The 13920-nt window shown below is 52.6% G+C and overlaps 1 protein-coding gene across 1 annotated transcript; it reads left to right on the top strand.

Moving 5' to 3' along the window:
* The first annotated feature begins 7334 nt into the window (after positions 1 to 7334).
* Positions 7335 to 13839, top strand: DGCR6L (DiGeorge syndrome critical region gene 6 like). The gene is made up of 5 exons (XM_021690855.1): positions 7335 to 7584; positions 7664 to 7824; positions 11898 to 11998; positions 12772 to 12912; positions 13378 to 13839. The coding sequence occupies exons 1-5, from the start codon at positions 7475 to 7477 to the stop codon at positions 13459 to 13461; spliced, it is 597 nt and encodes a 198-aa protein (XP_021546530.1). The 5' UTR covers positions 7335 to 7474; the 3' UTR covers positions 13462 to 13839.
* Positions 13840 to 13920: the final 81 nt, after the last annotated feature.

Genomic DNA, 13920 nt, shown 5'->3' with positions numbered 1-13920 from the left:
TAAGGAATAACATGGAGGACATTAAGAGAAGGAAGGGAAAAATGGGCGGGGGGATTTGGAGGGAGAGATGAACCATGAGAGACTATGGACTCTGAGAAACAAACAGGGTTTTAGAGGGGATTCGTTAGCCCGGTGATGGGTATTAAGGAGGGCATGTACTGCATGGAGCACTGGGTGTTATACGAAAACAATGGATCGTGGATCACTACATCAGAAACTAATGATGTATTGTATGGTGACTAACATAACATAATAAAATTTTAAAAAAAGAATAATAATACCATATTTCATATTTGAAAGTATCTAGGAGAATGGACCTTGAAAGTTCCCATCACAAGAAAAAAAAAGTCCTGGGCGCCTGGGTGGCTCAGTCGTTAAGCGTCTGCCTTCGGCTCAGGTCATGATCCCAGGGTCCTGGGATCGAGTCCCACATCGGACTCCCCGCTCTGCGGGAAGCCTGCTTCTCCCTCTCCCACTCCCCCTGCTTGTGTTCCTGCTCTCGCTATGTCTCTCTCTGTCAAATAAATAAATAAAATCTTAAAAAAAAAAAAAAAGAAAAAAAAAGTCCTATAAACTATGGTTGCAGATATTAACTGGATGGTGGTGATCTGTTTGCAAAATATACAAATATTAAATCATTGCGTTGTACACCTGAAACTAATATACAATGTTATGTCAATTATATTTCAATTCTTAACAAATTTTGTGGACCAGAACCCATGCTTCATCATTTTAAGTCAATCAGACAGTCTTCTTGGATAGAGAAACTTCAGTGTTTTTCCAACTACAAATAACCAGAAAAAAACTAACAATTACGATAATGATGAATAATAGTAACGTCAGTAGTAACAATCATTCTTATAAATCTCAGGATTTCCATTCTCTATTCCAGTAAACTCCTTCAATCACCTACCTTAATAATGTATTTCTCCTCTGGGTCCGCTACGGGTCCTCCTCCCAGCCCAGCTCAGTATTTCTCAGCAAGGAGTGCCCCCCCCCGCCAGCCACTTCCGGGGGCAGGAGCTGATCCGTGTCCCTGGAGTGAGACTTGGAAAAGTTCCCCGGAAGGTGCCTCCGAAGAACGGGCCCCAGAAGGTACAACGGCCACGCTGGGGGTTCCCTTCCCAGTACTCAAGGCGGCCCTGTGAATGGGGTCTTGGAAAATTTTCTGAGCAGCACCTCCAACGACTGGAGCCCAGGCAGTACGCGGCCCGGCCTGTGGACCACCTGCGGTGAAGGGCACCTTGCGCTGGTGGACCCTTAAAGCGCCAAGCCAGCGAGCCTCCTGGGAAGGTGGCGGGAACGGGCGCTCCCCCGCAGAGCTGCAGGTCCAATCTCCGGGCTCGCTCCCAGTCGGCTCCGGGAGGCCACTTGAGCGACCCCGCCCTCGCTGATGGCATCTCGGGGCTTTGCTTCGGGCATCGCGGCAGAGTCAGATCCCTTGACCATTCAACCAGAGCGCAGGGAGTAAACTATATAAAAGCCGCCAGGTGGCGCAGTACTACCGAGGTGAACCGAACCCGGATGGATCTGGGTCCCGAGAACCAAGAGGGAGCACCGCCACCCTTGTGGGCCTGGCCTCGTCTCGGTCCCTAACGACGAGATGATGGGAAGCAAGACGTGGAGGCCCAGTAAAGCCCTCCGCAGGCCTCCTCGCATCGGTCATCCTGGCCAGGCCGCAGTTCCAGAGAAGGGACTTGGAATATTTGGGGGCGTTCCGAAAACCGGGTCCCACGCAGACCCGCACAATGGATGGGGCGTCCTACCTAAACTCACCCATAGAGCTCAAGCTGGTCTCCACCTCCAGAGCGGGATTCGGAAAAGCTGATGGGAAAGTCCGGCGACGGGGACCCACGCAAGCCCGTCTCCAGGCCCGGATACACCTTCCCAGGCCATCTGTGTGGGTAGGGCCGGTCCGTGTCTCTGAAGGGGAACTTGGGAAATCTTGGAGGCACCTCCGACCACCGGACCTCGCGAAGGACAGCGGCCCAGCCAGGGCCCCGTTCTGTCCCGCACAGACGGCTCCTACCGGTGTGCCACTACGAATGGAAGCTTGGAAAATAATTTCAGCAGGTGCCTCTGACAGCTGGGATCCACTTGGGCTTGCGGCTGAGCCGATGATGCGCAATCCGGTCCTCCCGGAACTGCCGGGTCCCACCTCCCGGCGGGAGAGGGGGAAAAAAAAAAGGAAAGCATGAAGACCAGAAGGCCGGGTCACACGCTTTCCCATTATCCCGCAGCGGCTACGGTTGGTTCTCGAGGGCGAAGGGGCACCAGCAGGTTCTGGTCCATACCCGCACCCGGGAGGCCAGCGACGGCCACTCCCCCAAAACCCTGCCTGTCCATTCTCCAGCGAATGGATGATGCGCCAACGCACCGACTCCCGGTAGGACCGGGAAGATTCCGCTAGCGCCACCGGCCTTCTGGAGTTCTGCCTCGCGTCCCTTGGCCAAACCCCATCCTTGCAGATTTCTGCGGAATTCCGGGGGGAAACTATATAAAAGCGGCCGCCAGATGGCTCCCCACAACCGTCGTTCATGTCAGAGGGACGGCACCGGATCGCCGGCCCCCAAAGGCGCACCGCCGCCACCCAAAGGCGCGATCTCCTTAGGGGGCGCCCCGGATCGCATCTCTCCGCCAGGGGTTGGGTTAGGGGCGGGCGGTGGGCGCGCAACGCATCCAGGGGCGTCCTCCTGGGAGCTCCTAGCCCGCAAGGCGCTACCCAGGAGCACAAGGGGGAACTTGGAACATTTCCCGGTGAGGCTAACAGGCCAGGGAGTGCTGCCTAGGTTCTCGCCGGAGCAGCTCAGGCGGTTCCCGGGCTCCTGGGAGACTTGGTCAATTCTGCGAGCGCTCAGCCGGGCAAGGACTGGGAAACTGAAATGTTGAAAGTACTCCTAGAGCACATGGATGAATCATTGTTATTTATAATTAAGCCCAGAAGCCATAAAGCAAACGATCGATAAACCTGGCCTCACAAATTTTAAACAAAACAGGTCTTTGCACATAGCACAAGCAAAGTCAAATGACAATGGGGTGGGGAACATTTGTGCAAATACATGCAGAATACGATACTGATTTCAGCATTACTTATTATAACAAAACTGGGGAAAAAATACTAGCCCTTAAGAGGGACCGGTTTAGATAAATTCCAGTACATCAACACCATGAATCTGTGTTTTACTTTATTTTTATATTTACTTTTTAGAAAAGGCAGATCTATAGGTACTGACATGGGAAGATTTTGATGATGACCTGCTAAATGAAAACAGCAAATGGTAGAATTTCTCTTGAAAAAAATATGCACTTTAAAACAATACTTGGGTGGGGGCACCTGGGTAGCTCAGTTGGTTAAGCAGCTGGCTCTTGGTTTTAGCACAGGTCATGATCTCATGGGCTGTGGGACTGAGCCCTGTGTGGGGCTCTGTGCTGAGCGGGGAATCTGCTTCAGATTCTTTCTCCTTCTCCCCCGCCCCTGCCCCGCTCCTCCCTGCTCTTGTGAGCTCTTTCTCTCTCAAATAAATAGATAAAATCTTAAGAAAATACTTACATGGAAAGGCAAAGGAATAAGAATAGCTAAAGTGAGTTTGAAAAACAGGGATAAAATCTCCCCTATTTTAAGTTATTACATAGTTAATAAATCCTGTGTGGTATTGGCAGAGGGATAGACATGTTGATCAATGGAACAGTAGAAAGCCAAACGAATATGTGCAACTGATTTTTGGCAAACATGCTCAAGTAATTCCTGGGCTGAAAGATGGTCTCTCTGTCAAATGGAAGTAGGGTAAGCGGACATCCAGAGGCAACCTAAACTACACTAAAACCCAACCTCACACCCCATATAAACATTAACTCCAAATAGATAACACACACTTATAAAATGTAAAACATTAGAATAAAAGTCTGTGGGAAAAACTGGGGATCTAGGGTTGGCAAAGAGATTTTAGACCTGACACCAAAAGTGTGACCCATCAAGACAAATGGATAAATTAGAGCTTATTAAAAGTAAAAACCAAGGTTCTGTGAAAGACCCTTTTAAGAAGATGAAAAACAAAGTACATACTGAAGAGAAATAGTTACACATCCAATTAATCACACATCCAACGAAGGACAGGTATCTGAAGCTACAAAAACTCTCAAAATGCACTGGTGAGAAACAAAAGGTCTGATTACAAAATAGGCAAATGACATGAAGACGCATTTCACTGAAGAGGATACAGATGATAAAGAAGCACATGAAAAAAATTAAGATCACAGTGAAGTATCATGACATATTTACCAGGATGCCTTAGACAAAATGTGGGAAAACAGTCCCAGATGCTGTTGAGGATGTGGAGGAACTGGTCACTCACACATCGCTGGTAGTGGTATAAAGATGGAGGAGGCCCTCCACCTCCCCCCGCTCTACAAATAAGCAAACAACAACGATAAAAACATGCAAGTACTGTATAACCCAGAATCTCAATCCCAGGCATCTATTCCAGAGGAATGAAAATGGATTCAGTGCAGTCAAGGGTTGACTCAGCAGGTCTGGCATGTTTAGAACTTGCACATTCCAAAGAAAGGTCTGACCTTACCTGGCTCCTGGGAGAAAAGCCCTAAGCCCTTGGAATGTCTTGCCCGAGAAGAGTGTCTTTGTTTAGTTGGGGCCTTGGATAGTTTAAGCCAATAATGTGATTTGTGGTGGTCGTTGTGTGGGGGGGAACTTGGGCCATGCAGAATCATTTTTTTTTTTAAGATTTTATTTATTTATTTGAGAGAGAATGAGAGACAGAGAGCATGAGAGGGAGGAGGGTCAGAGGGAGAAGCAGACTCCCTGCTGAGCAGGGAGCCTGATGTGGGACTCGATCCCGGGACTCCAGGATCATGACCTGAGGCCGAAGGCAGTCGCTTAACCAACTGAGCCACCCAGGCACCCCCATGCAGAATCATTTTGACCTCCATGGAGTCCTGTGAGAGTCCTGTGAGTCTTTTTTTTTTTTTCCAGAAATGAACATATTTCTTTTGCCTTTGTTCTCCACATCATTACTATGTTTGGGGCTAAATGAGATGGCACTTCTCAGTGCGGGGCCCAGGATGACTATGTTGCAGATTTTTCCTTTCGTGTCCGTGGTTCTTGGTTACGCCACCTTGAAGAACGAAGAGGTAGACCAGATGAAGAGTGGTGGGCAGCAAAGCAAAGTGTATTGAGAGATAGCACAAAACTTCCAAAGAGGGAGGGACCCCCCGTGAGTCTTTCTAGGGAGTGAGGCATCCACCCTGAGGGTGGTCTGGAGGACCCCACCCCCAGGCCCAACACTTATGTCCACACAAAATCCTGGACATGAATGTTCTTTTTATTTTTACTTATTTACGGAAAGAATGTTAGGGTTCAGGGCACCTGGGTGGCTCAGTCATTGAGCGTCTGCCTTCGGCTCAGGTCATGATCCCAGGGTCCTGGGATCGAGTCCCACATCGGGCTCCCTGCTCTGCGGGAAGCCTGCTTCTCCCTCTCCCATTCCCCCTGCTTGTGTTCCTGCTCTTGCTATGTCTCTCTCTGTCAAAAAAATAAATAAAATCTTTAAAAAAAAAAAAAAAAAAGAATGTTAGGGTTCAAAGCCATTGAGTCCAAGAAAGAATTCTTGAGACATCTTTGGTGCATAAAGTTGGTTTTATTAAAGCATGGGGACAGGACCCGTGGGCAGAAAGAGCTGCACTGGGGTCATGAGCAGTGGCCCATTATATACTTTCAAGTTGGAAAGAGGTTAGGGATAGCGTAAGTCTCTAAGGAACTTGGAAGCAAGGCTTCCAGGACCTTGAGGGGGCTAGCTATTGGTGGGAAAAGGTCATTTATTACTGTCTAATAAAACCTTAATAATGAGACCCTTCAGATATATATTGTCAGGCCATATGCTTGGGGCAGGGGTGATTGCCAACACATATCTTGGGGGGGTTTAGAGATAAAGGAAATTTCTAAAGGAATTTTTATATGTTAAAGTAGACTTACAGGATCCTTGGGGAGGGGGGGGGCTAGGATTGTTTTTTGCCCTTAGTATTAACATTGAGGCAGTTGAGTCCCTAGAGGAATGAAACAGTCCCTGCCTGTTTCAAGGACTTGTCGATGGGCTGTAAATAGTAAGGAAATTTAATAATTTTTCTTCTGCCTTTGTTTCCCACATCACCAAGCATGAGGCCTAGTCAGGAGTGCTCAGAGAAGCCTGCCCCAAGTTTGGTCAACGAGTCTCCATCAAGGGATCATCAAGGGAAGGCTGACTCCTCTCCTTGGCCCTGACCCTACAGAGCCCCAGGGGGTCAGCACGCCCTCTTCTCAAGAGGTCTGGGCATTCTATCCAAGGCCGGTTGGATTCTCTTGCTCGAGTTGGCCACACAAGCCTTCTTTCTGGTTGTCTTCTTCAGGAGTCTACCTACTTTTGCATGTCACTATACAGCAGCCCCCTCCCAATTTTTAGCAGCACTGAACACCCTCCTACTGAGATGAGGAAGACACAATGTTGGTTCTCCATGGCGGGAATCCCCTGCCCCCCTGAGCCCAGCAGGATATTCAGCAATCGAAACTTTGTTTTGTAGATTTTTGTGGCTTATGAAAACCGTAATTGTGGATTCCAGGAAATTATTCTCAAGGTTGGACTGAGACATTGGGCCAGGTTTTCTTCCACATGTTGACTACCCTGGTGGAGGCAGAAGCGAGGCGGGAAACGGGACTGTCCTCAAAGTAATGTAGTTGGGGAAGGTGTAGGGGGGAGGAGAGAACCGCCCCTGCCAAGCCAGGCGCTTCCTCCAGCGCGGAGGGCCTGCCTACATCACCGCTGCTGGAGCGCCCACACCCTGCGCAGGTGTGTGTTTGGGGTGGGGGCTCTCTTGACAGGTAACCCCGACAAACGTCCTATGAATGGAAGACAAGGAGACTGAGGCCTGAAGGTGACGAAAATGGCTCCAGGTCACGCCGCTTGTATTGGCGGAGCTCGGCGATCAGTGACTCAAGCCCTTTTTGGGAGAGCAACAGGAGAAAGCAGGTTACGACAGCCGCGACCCCCCGGGGCCCCAGCAGGCGCATGCGCTGGACGAGACCACTCCCCCCCTACCTTTTCCCCTCCGGGACGCAGCCCAGCCCAGCCATACATCCCCAGTGGCGCTGGGCTTCGGTCCGCCCCCACTTTGTGCAGGCAGGGCGGGCTTCTTCGAAATCTCGCGATTTGGACGCTATGGTTACGCGTACTCTGAAGTCGCGTGGGCAAAATGGCATGGTAAGAGGCGGGGACAACGAGGGACCCTCCTAGGAACCTCCGCGGAGGAGCGGAGAGGGCCTCCTTCTGCAGGGCGCAGAGGGTGGGCCACGCCGTGCTTAACTGTTGTAAAAGGGGGCGGAACGCACCGCGTTCGAACGGACGTAAAATGGGCGGGACGCGCCGCACTAGGAACTGACGCAGAGGGGGCACGCGTTGCTCTAGCCGGCGGCTGGCGGGGCTCGGGCGCCATGGAGCGCTACACGGGCGCCTTCGAGGAGGCGGTGGATGGGGCCCGGCAGCAGGAGCGCCACTACCAGCTGCTGTCCGCGCTGCAGGGCCTAGTGAAAGAGCTGCCCAGGTGCGCGGCCGCGGGGCGGAACGGGCGGCTGAAGTGGCCCTGGGTCCGGCCCGCGCTCACCGCGCCCCTCTGCCCTCAGCTCCTTCCAGCAGCGCCTGTCCTACACCACGCTCAGCGACCTGGCCCTGGCGCTTCTCGACGGCACCGTGTTCGAGATCGTGCAAGGGCTGCTGGAGATCCAGCACCTCACCGAGAAGAGCCTGTACAACCAGCGCCTGCGGCTGCAGAATGAGCACCGAGGTGCGCGGGGTGGCGGGACGACGCACGCTTCTCCTCCGGGAGTTTAGCTCTCGGTCTCTGTGCAGGCCGAGCCCTGCCCTGGGTGTCGCTCAGATGAAGTCCCTAAAATTGACCAGGTCAAGGGCTCGGAGACTGCTAGCGTTTTTTGGTGACAAAGGGGTCAAGGCAGTTTAATTTTTTCAGTTGCACGGTCCCTTGTTAGCATAATATCCAGAAACTTCCTGCCCGGACTTGCCCGTGTCTCCACCCTCCCCCAAGCAGAATGGCCCAAGGCCTCCCTGCCTGGTCAGTCCACCGACAGATCCCAGTAGTGGCGGTCAGCGGTAGCCATTGACCGCCCCCAATGATGTCCCGAAGTGTTGACGGTTCTGCCGTGCCCTTTAGGGTCATTTCCCCGTTCGGCAGCGCCGAGGGCCACACCACCACCCACACATTGAGTTCCCCTGCACTATGCCCTGTGGACCCTTGGGACCTGAAAACTTCCTCACTTGAGCCACACCCTCAGCCAAAGCCTTATCAGCCTTGGCCCCTCCCAGGCATCCCCACTCAGAGGTCTCCTGGAGCCCCTTCCTGCAAGGTATGCTGGGCTGCTCTCCCTGCCCCATCAGTTTCCCACCTTTGTTATTTTGTTTTTACTCAACTTACTTATATATAAAAAAAAGTTAAAATATTCAGTAAAGTTGAAAGAGTAGCGTAATGTATACCCGTATCCTCTCCAGCTAGATTCAGTAATTAACATTTTGCCAAAGCCTTAATACCCCCAAATATATGCAGCACCATAGGGCTTCACCATGAGTCTTCAGCATTCCTCTAGACTGGGATTTTCAAAGCGCAGCATTGTTGTTTGTGGCTGAACAAGTCTTAATGGTAAGACGGAGTCTTGTGCATTGCAAGCTGTTCAGCAGCATCCCTGGCTTCCACCTGCTAGATGACAGTGGCACATCCCGCCGCAACCCCCCGCCCCCCCGCAGTGACAATCAGAAATGTCTTCAGACATCCTTGGGGATCAACCTTGGCCCAGGATTGAGAACCAGCGCTCTAGATCAAGAACACTCACCAATGTGAGCGCGGTGGACAGCGTCCTGAAAACTTAAATCATTCCAGGGTGTCTTCTGACCTTCAGTCTACAATCACATTATCCAACTTGTCGTAAACTGTCGCTTTGTGAGGCCAGTGTAGGTTTATGCATCGCAGTTGGTTACTTTGGTCTCTGCTTCTGGAATAGTCCCATTTACTATGGGGCTTTTTGAAGAGTCTGGGGCATTCTGCCTGTAGAATGTCCCCATTCTGGATCTGTCGGATTGCTTCCTCATGCTGTCATTTAACTGTTTCTCCACCCTCTGTGTTTCCTGTCAGCTGGACAGCAGGTCCAGGCGTGATGATAGGCAGCTTACACGTTTGTGGCAAAAACTAGTGTTTCTTTCAGGAGTGGATATTGGGTTTTGTTGAATCCTTTTTTCTGCATCTATGGAGATGATCACATGGCTTTTTGGTTAACTACGATGAATTACACTCATTTTTTTAATTCCTGGGATAAACTGCATTCCTGGGATAAATCCCGTTTGGTAGGATGTATTACCCTTTTTATTATGTTGGATTTGATTTGCTAAAATCTTGTTAAGAATTTTTGCCTCTATGTTCATAATGGACATTGATCTGTAGTTTCTTATAATGTCTTTGGATGGGGTAATAGGGTAAAGCTGGCTTCATAGAGTGAGTTGGGGGAAGTGTTCTCTTCTGTTTTCTAGAAGCATTTTTATATAATTGGTATTACCTTTTCCCTGCTGTTGGAGTGGTTGTCTTTGTAAACATTTCTGTTGAGGTGTAGCATGCATACGGTCACAAATCCAAAGTATAGAGCCCATTATTCTTTGTGATGCTCAAACGGTGCCCCATTTGGTCAGTGGCAGAGCTCTTGGGCTGGCTCCTCTATCCTTTTGATGTGTCCCCATCATTCTTGGAGCACTTCCTTGCTTTCTGATGCAGGAAGGTGTGTAGGCTCATCTTTTCTTGTTCTTTGCCTGCCTCCTCCCCTCCAGCTTCTCCAGCAGCCTCCCGTCAGGATGCACCTTCCCCTTCGGCCACCATAAAGCTTTCCCACTTCTCCTGCCTGTGCTTGAGTCTCTGCCAAATGCAGGCAGTGGTGGTCACTTACTGTCTTGCTGTCAGTAAGTAGTTCTTGTTCTCCTGGGGGTGATCTTTGTTTATCTCCACAGAGGTTACTAGTTCAGGGAGCCAGTAAAGCACTCAGAATAATAAAAGTAGGGGGTGGGCAGCAGTCTCTTCACAGAATCCTGGTTCCTTTTAATGGGGAGTTTTTGATAACCCTCTAGACACTTTGCTCCTTGTCCTTTGGAAGTTTCGGGCAGGTTTTAATGCCACCAGCAGTGGGTAAGCACCCTGTGACTTTCTGCTTTTCCTTCCGACTCAGCAGGTGGTGGATTGGCTGCCGTTGCTTTCCTTGGTCATTGCTAAAGCCAGTCCCCTTCCACCTGGGCAGTGGGCACAGCTCTCTTCTCACTTATGGTTGCTCACCCAGTGGAATTTGGGAGTTGTCCTGGGATTTGCAGCAATGTTTCATAAACGGAGTAAAGGAGATGACATATCCCTGCATTTATCTGTTTTCTCCCATCCTGCCTCCAGGGGTATAAACGTTAACCTGGAAGCATCTCCTTGGCCCTGTGTTTATGAAGGTGTCTTAAGTGTGGCTCTTGGTTTCAGACTCATTTAATGTGATAAATGCTTGTTGAGATGTGCACAGAATGCCAAGAAACAGGAGATTGGGAAGGTTCTGGGCACGGGAGGTGCCAAACTACTGGCTAAGAGGTGTCTGCTTAAGACATAATGTTGGGTTTGTGATTCCTTATGGCCAGGGACCACTCCTTATAGGGGAGATCTGGCCACTTGACACTGGTCTAGGATTTGGGCTGTGTTGTTTGAGTGTTTTTTTTTGTTTGTTTTGCTTTTGGGGTTTGGTTTTGTGTTTTGTTTTTGTTTGTTTGTTTTTTTTTTTTTGAGAGAAAGAGTGGTGGGCAGGGGAGGGGAAGGGCAGAGGGAGAGGAGAGAGAGAGAATCTTAAGCAGGCTCATGCCCAGTGCGGAGCCTTATGTGGGGCTCAAACTGACAACCCCAAGATCATGATCTGAGCCAAAATCAAGAGTTGGACACTTAACTCACTGAGCCACCCAGGTGGCCCTGGGCTGTGTAGTATTCTGTTTTGTAATCAGTTTCTTTCCATTCCATGCATGGTACCTTTGTCCTCTGTCCAGTCCTATCACAGTAGACAATTTTGCTTCTATTTATGGTATGATTTAATGGCAACTGGGAGCTTTCTCAGTGGCCATGGTGAACCCCATTTGAAGCAACACAGACTCCCCAGCACAGGGCCTCTAAAGGCTCATCTCATCCTTGGGCCTCCCAGGGTTTGTACCCACCTTACCCCCTCTGGGAGCTATGGATGGGGTGGGGCAGCTCTGCCCACCCTCAAGGGCAGCACTGAGGGAATGACACCACCACGCCACCATGGGCAGAGGCCATGCCATGCTTAGGCACAATGACTCCTCTCCTTCCTATTCCAGACTTTGCCTGGATGGTCTCACAGTGGACCCTCAGGTGGACATCTCAATGAACGTCCCATGGGTGATGGGCAGCTCACACCCAGGACTGCTGGCCTGTGGCCATTTGAGCCCAGAAGCCTCTGGACTAATCTCCCACTCCTTTGGGTCTTGTGAGCACTGGCCATAGCTCTGGCCAACCTGCCCTGTCTCAACCTCCTCGGTTGCCTTGCACCCTCCAGAGTCCCCTGGATCCTCACTGCTAGAGAAAGGCCCTGCCCTGGGTGAGGGCAAGACTGAGTGGGCTAGGGGACTAGGCGTCCCCCAGAACTCCACCCAGCTTCTAGTGCAGGGCTTCAGATGGGCTGGGTCATCAGCCAGGGCTTCACCTCTGCACCTTGGCCTGGCTGCCCCATGGTGGGACAGCCAGGGTAGGTGCCGAGGCAAGAAGTGTGTCCTGCCCCCCTCCATCTCGCCCCCCACCACCTGCTGGACTTCTCTGGTCTCATCTCCTCCTAGTGCTCAGGCAGGCGCTGCGACAGAAGCACCAGGAAGCCCAGCAGGCCTGCCGGCCCCACAACTTGCCCGTGCTCCAGGCAGCTCAGCAGCGTGAGCTGGAGGTAGGGGTGTGAGCTGGGTGGGTATCACCTGGGCTGTGGTGAAGAGGGCTCAGGGTGGTTTGGGAGCTCCTGGCTGCTCTGGGCCTCAACTTGGGTGGGCCGTTGGAGGCCTGATGAGTCCCCGAATGTGGCTCTTCACTCTGGGGGTTGGGATGTGGAAGGACCAGGTAGAGAGTGTGATCCCCCTGCTTCCCAAGACCATAGCTCTTCAAGGGCTGGGCCTGTTCGGGGCAATGGTGGGTGGTGGGCCAGCCAGCAGAAGCCCAGTCTGCTTCCAGGTTGCTCCAGGACAACCAGGAGACCCGTATGTAACCAAGAAGCCATGGGTGGTAGGGGTGCATGGAAAGGCTTATGCAGGGTCCCAAGCAGCCTGGAGCCAGGGTGCACAGGGAAGAGGTGCTGAGCTGGGATCGGCAGGTAGCCCCAGTGGGGAGGGAACATACACAAAGGCCCAGAGACATTTGGCAAGTTGATAGTAAGCAGAAGTGGACCTGGCATCTGGCCAGCTCATGGCGGTCCCGACACAGCAAAGGAAGAACGCCTGGCTGGGGGTCCTGGAAGGGACAGCATTCCGGGTAGGGCAGCTGAGCCCTTCTGCAGGGTTCAGTGTGACCGAGAAGGGAGCAACCTGGCTGCAGTAAGGGCACCATTGATGGTCTTGGAGCCACTGGGAATGGGGAGCAGGCTGGAGGAAATGGCAGGCCACCAGGGTGTGTGTGAGGCAGTGTGTGGTGGGCAGGGGGCTGAGCCCCTGAGCCGCCCTCACCGTGCAGGCAGTGGAGCACCGGATCCGGGAGGAGCAGCGGGCAATGGACCAGAAGATTGTCCTGGAGCTGGACCGGAAGGTAGCCGACCAGCAGAGCACCCTGGAGAAGGCTGGGGTTGCTGGCTTCTATGTGACCACCAACCCACAGGTCAGTGCCTCAGGCCTGCCCTGGCACAGCCCAGGGGGTGCTGGTTCCCAAAGGCCCAGTTCCCTCTGGGGTTTTATCACTGGTCCCTGGGGAGCCAGGCCCAGAGTGTGTCGGGGAAGGGGAGGAGGGAAGAATTAGTAAGGCGGGTCCCACTGCCTCTGCCCACAGGAGGGCAAGCCAGCTGGCTGTGGGAGCACTGTCCACCTTCCCCAGGCCCTGCTGCTCACAAGGCCCTGTGCCCCGAGCCAGGGCAACTGCAGGCTCTGTTGCGGGGTGACGTCCCTGCTTCTGTCCCTTTCTAGCAAGCCGTGGCCAGGAGTCCCTGGAAGTCAGTCCCATGGGTTCACTGCCTGGCACTCTGTAGGCCCCAATATCTGCCTCTGGGCCCATGGGAAAGGGAGCTTTTGCCAGGACCGGGGAGACCAGGTGTCATTCTGGTCTCACAGCAGCCCTTCTGCACCCCAGGAGCTGACGCTGCAGATGAACCTGTTGGAGCTCATCAGGAAGCTGCAGCAGAGGGGCCGCCAGGAGGGGAAGACAGCCTTGTGACCAGGTGGGGTCTCTGCCAGTTACCTGCTGCCCGTCATGGCTGAGAAGACAGCCCTGTTCCTGTCACCACAGGCAGCAGAAAGCTGAGTGGAACCTGTCTTCCCAACACCTGGCCACCACCTTCCCAGCTGCCTGCACGAGGGGTCGACCCTCTGAGGAGAGGCCAGGTGGACCCTGGCTGCCCCCGAGTCGGGAGAGTGGGGCTGGAGGTCCTAGCACCTTCTCACTCCACTGGGCACACCCCAGCGTTGGCCAGGCCCCATCTTCTGGTCTCAGCCCCTTCCTTGGCAGGTGCAGCCCCCTGAGTAAGTGGGAAACACTCCAAGGCCCAGGCCCTGTGAGGCCCAGAGAAATAAAGGTACCTCAGTGTGGCCTGCACGTCCCTTGTGGGATAGCTCTGTGGTATCTGCCGTGACCGGGCCCAACTAGGGCCCTCGCCTTGTAGCTCCGTGGCCTGCG

The sequence above is a fragment of the Neomonachus schauinslandi genome, chromosome 14 (assembly GCF_002201575.2).
Source record: "Neomonachus schauinslandi chromosome 14, ASM220157v2, whole genome shotgun sequence".
Taxonomy (NCBI): domain Eukaryota; kingdom Metazoa; phylum Chordata; class Mammalia; order Carnivora; family Phocidae; genus Neomonachus; species Neomonachus schauinslandi.
The sequence above is the reverse complement of the archived record's forward strand: the minus strand, read 5'-3'. Positions and strand labels throughout refer to the sequence as shown.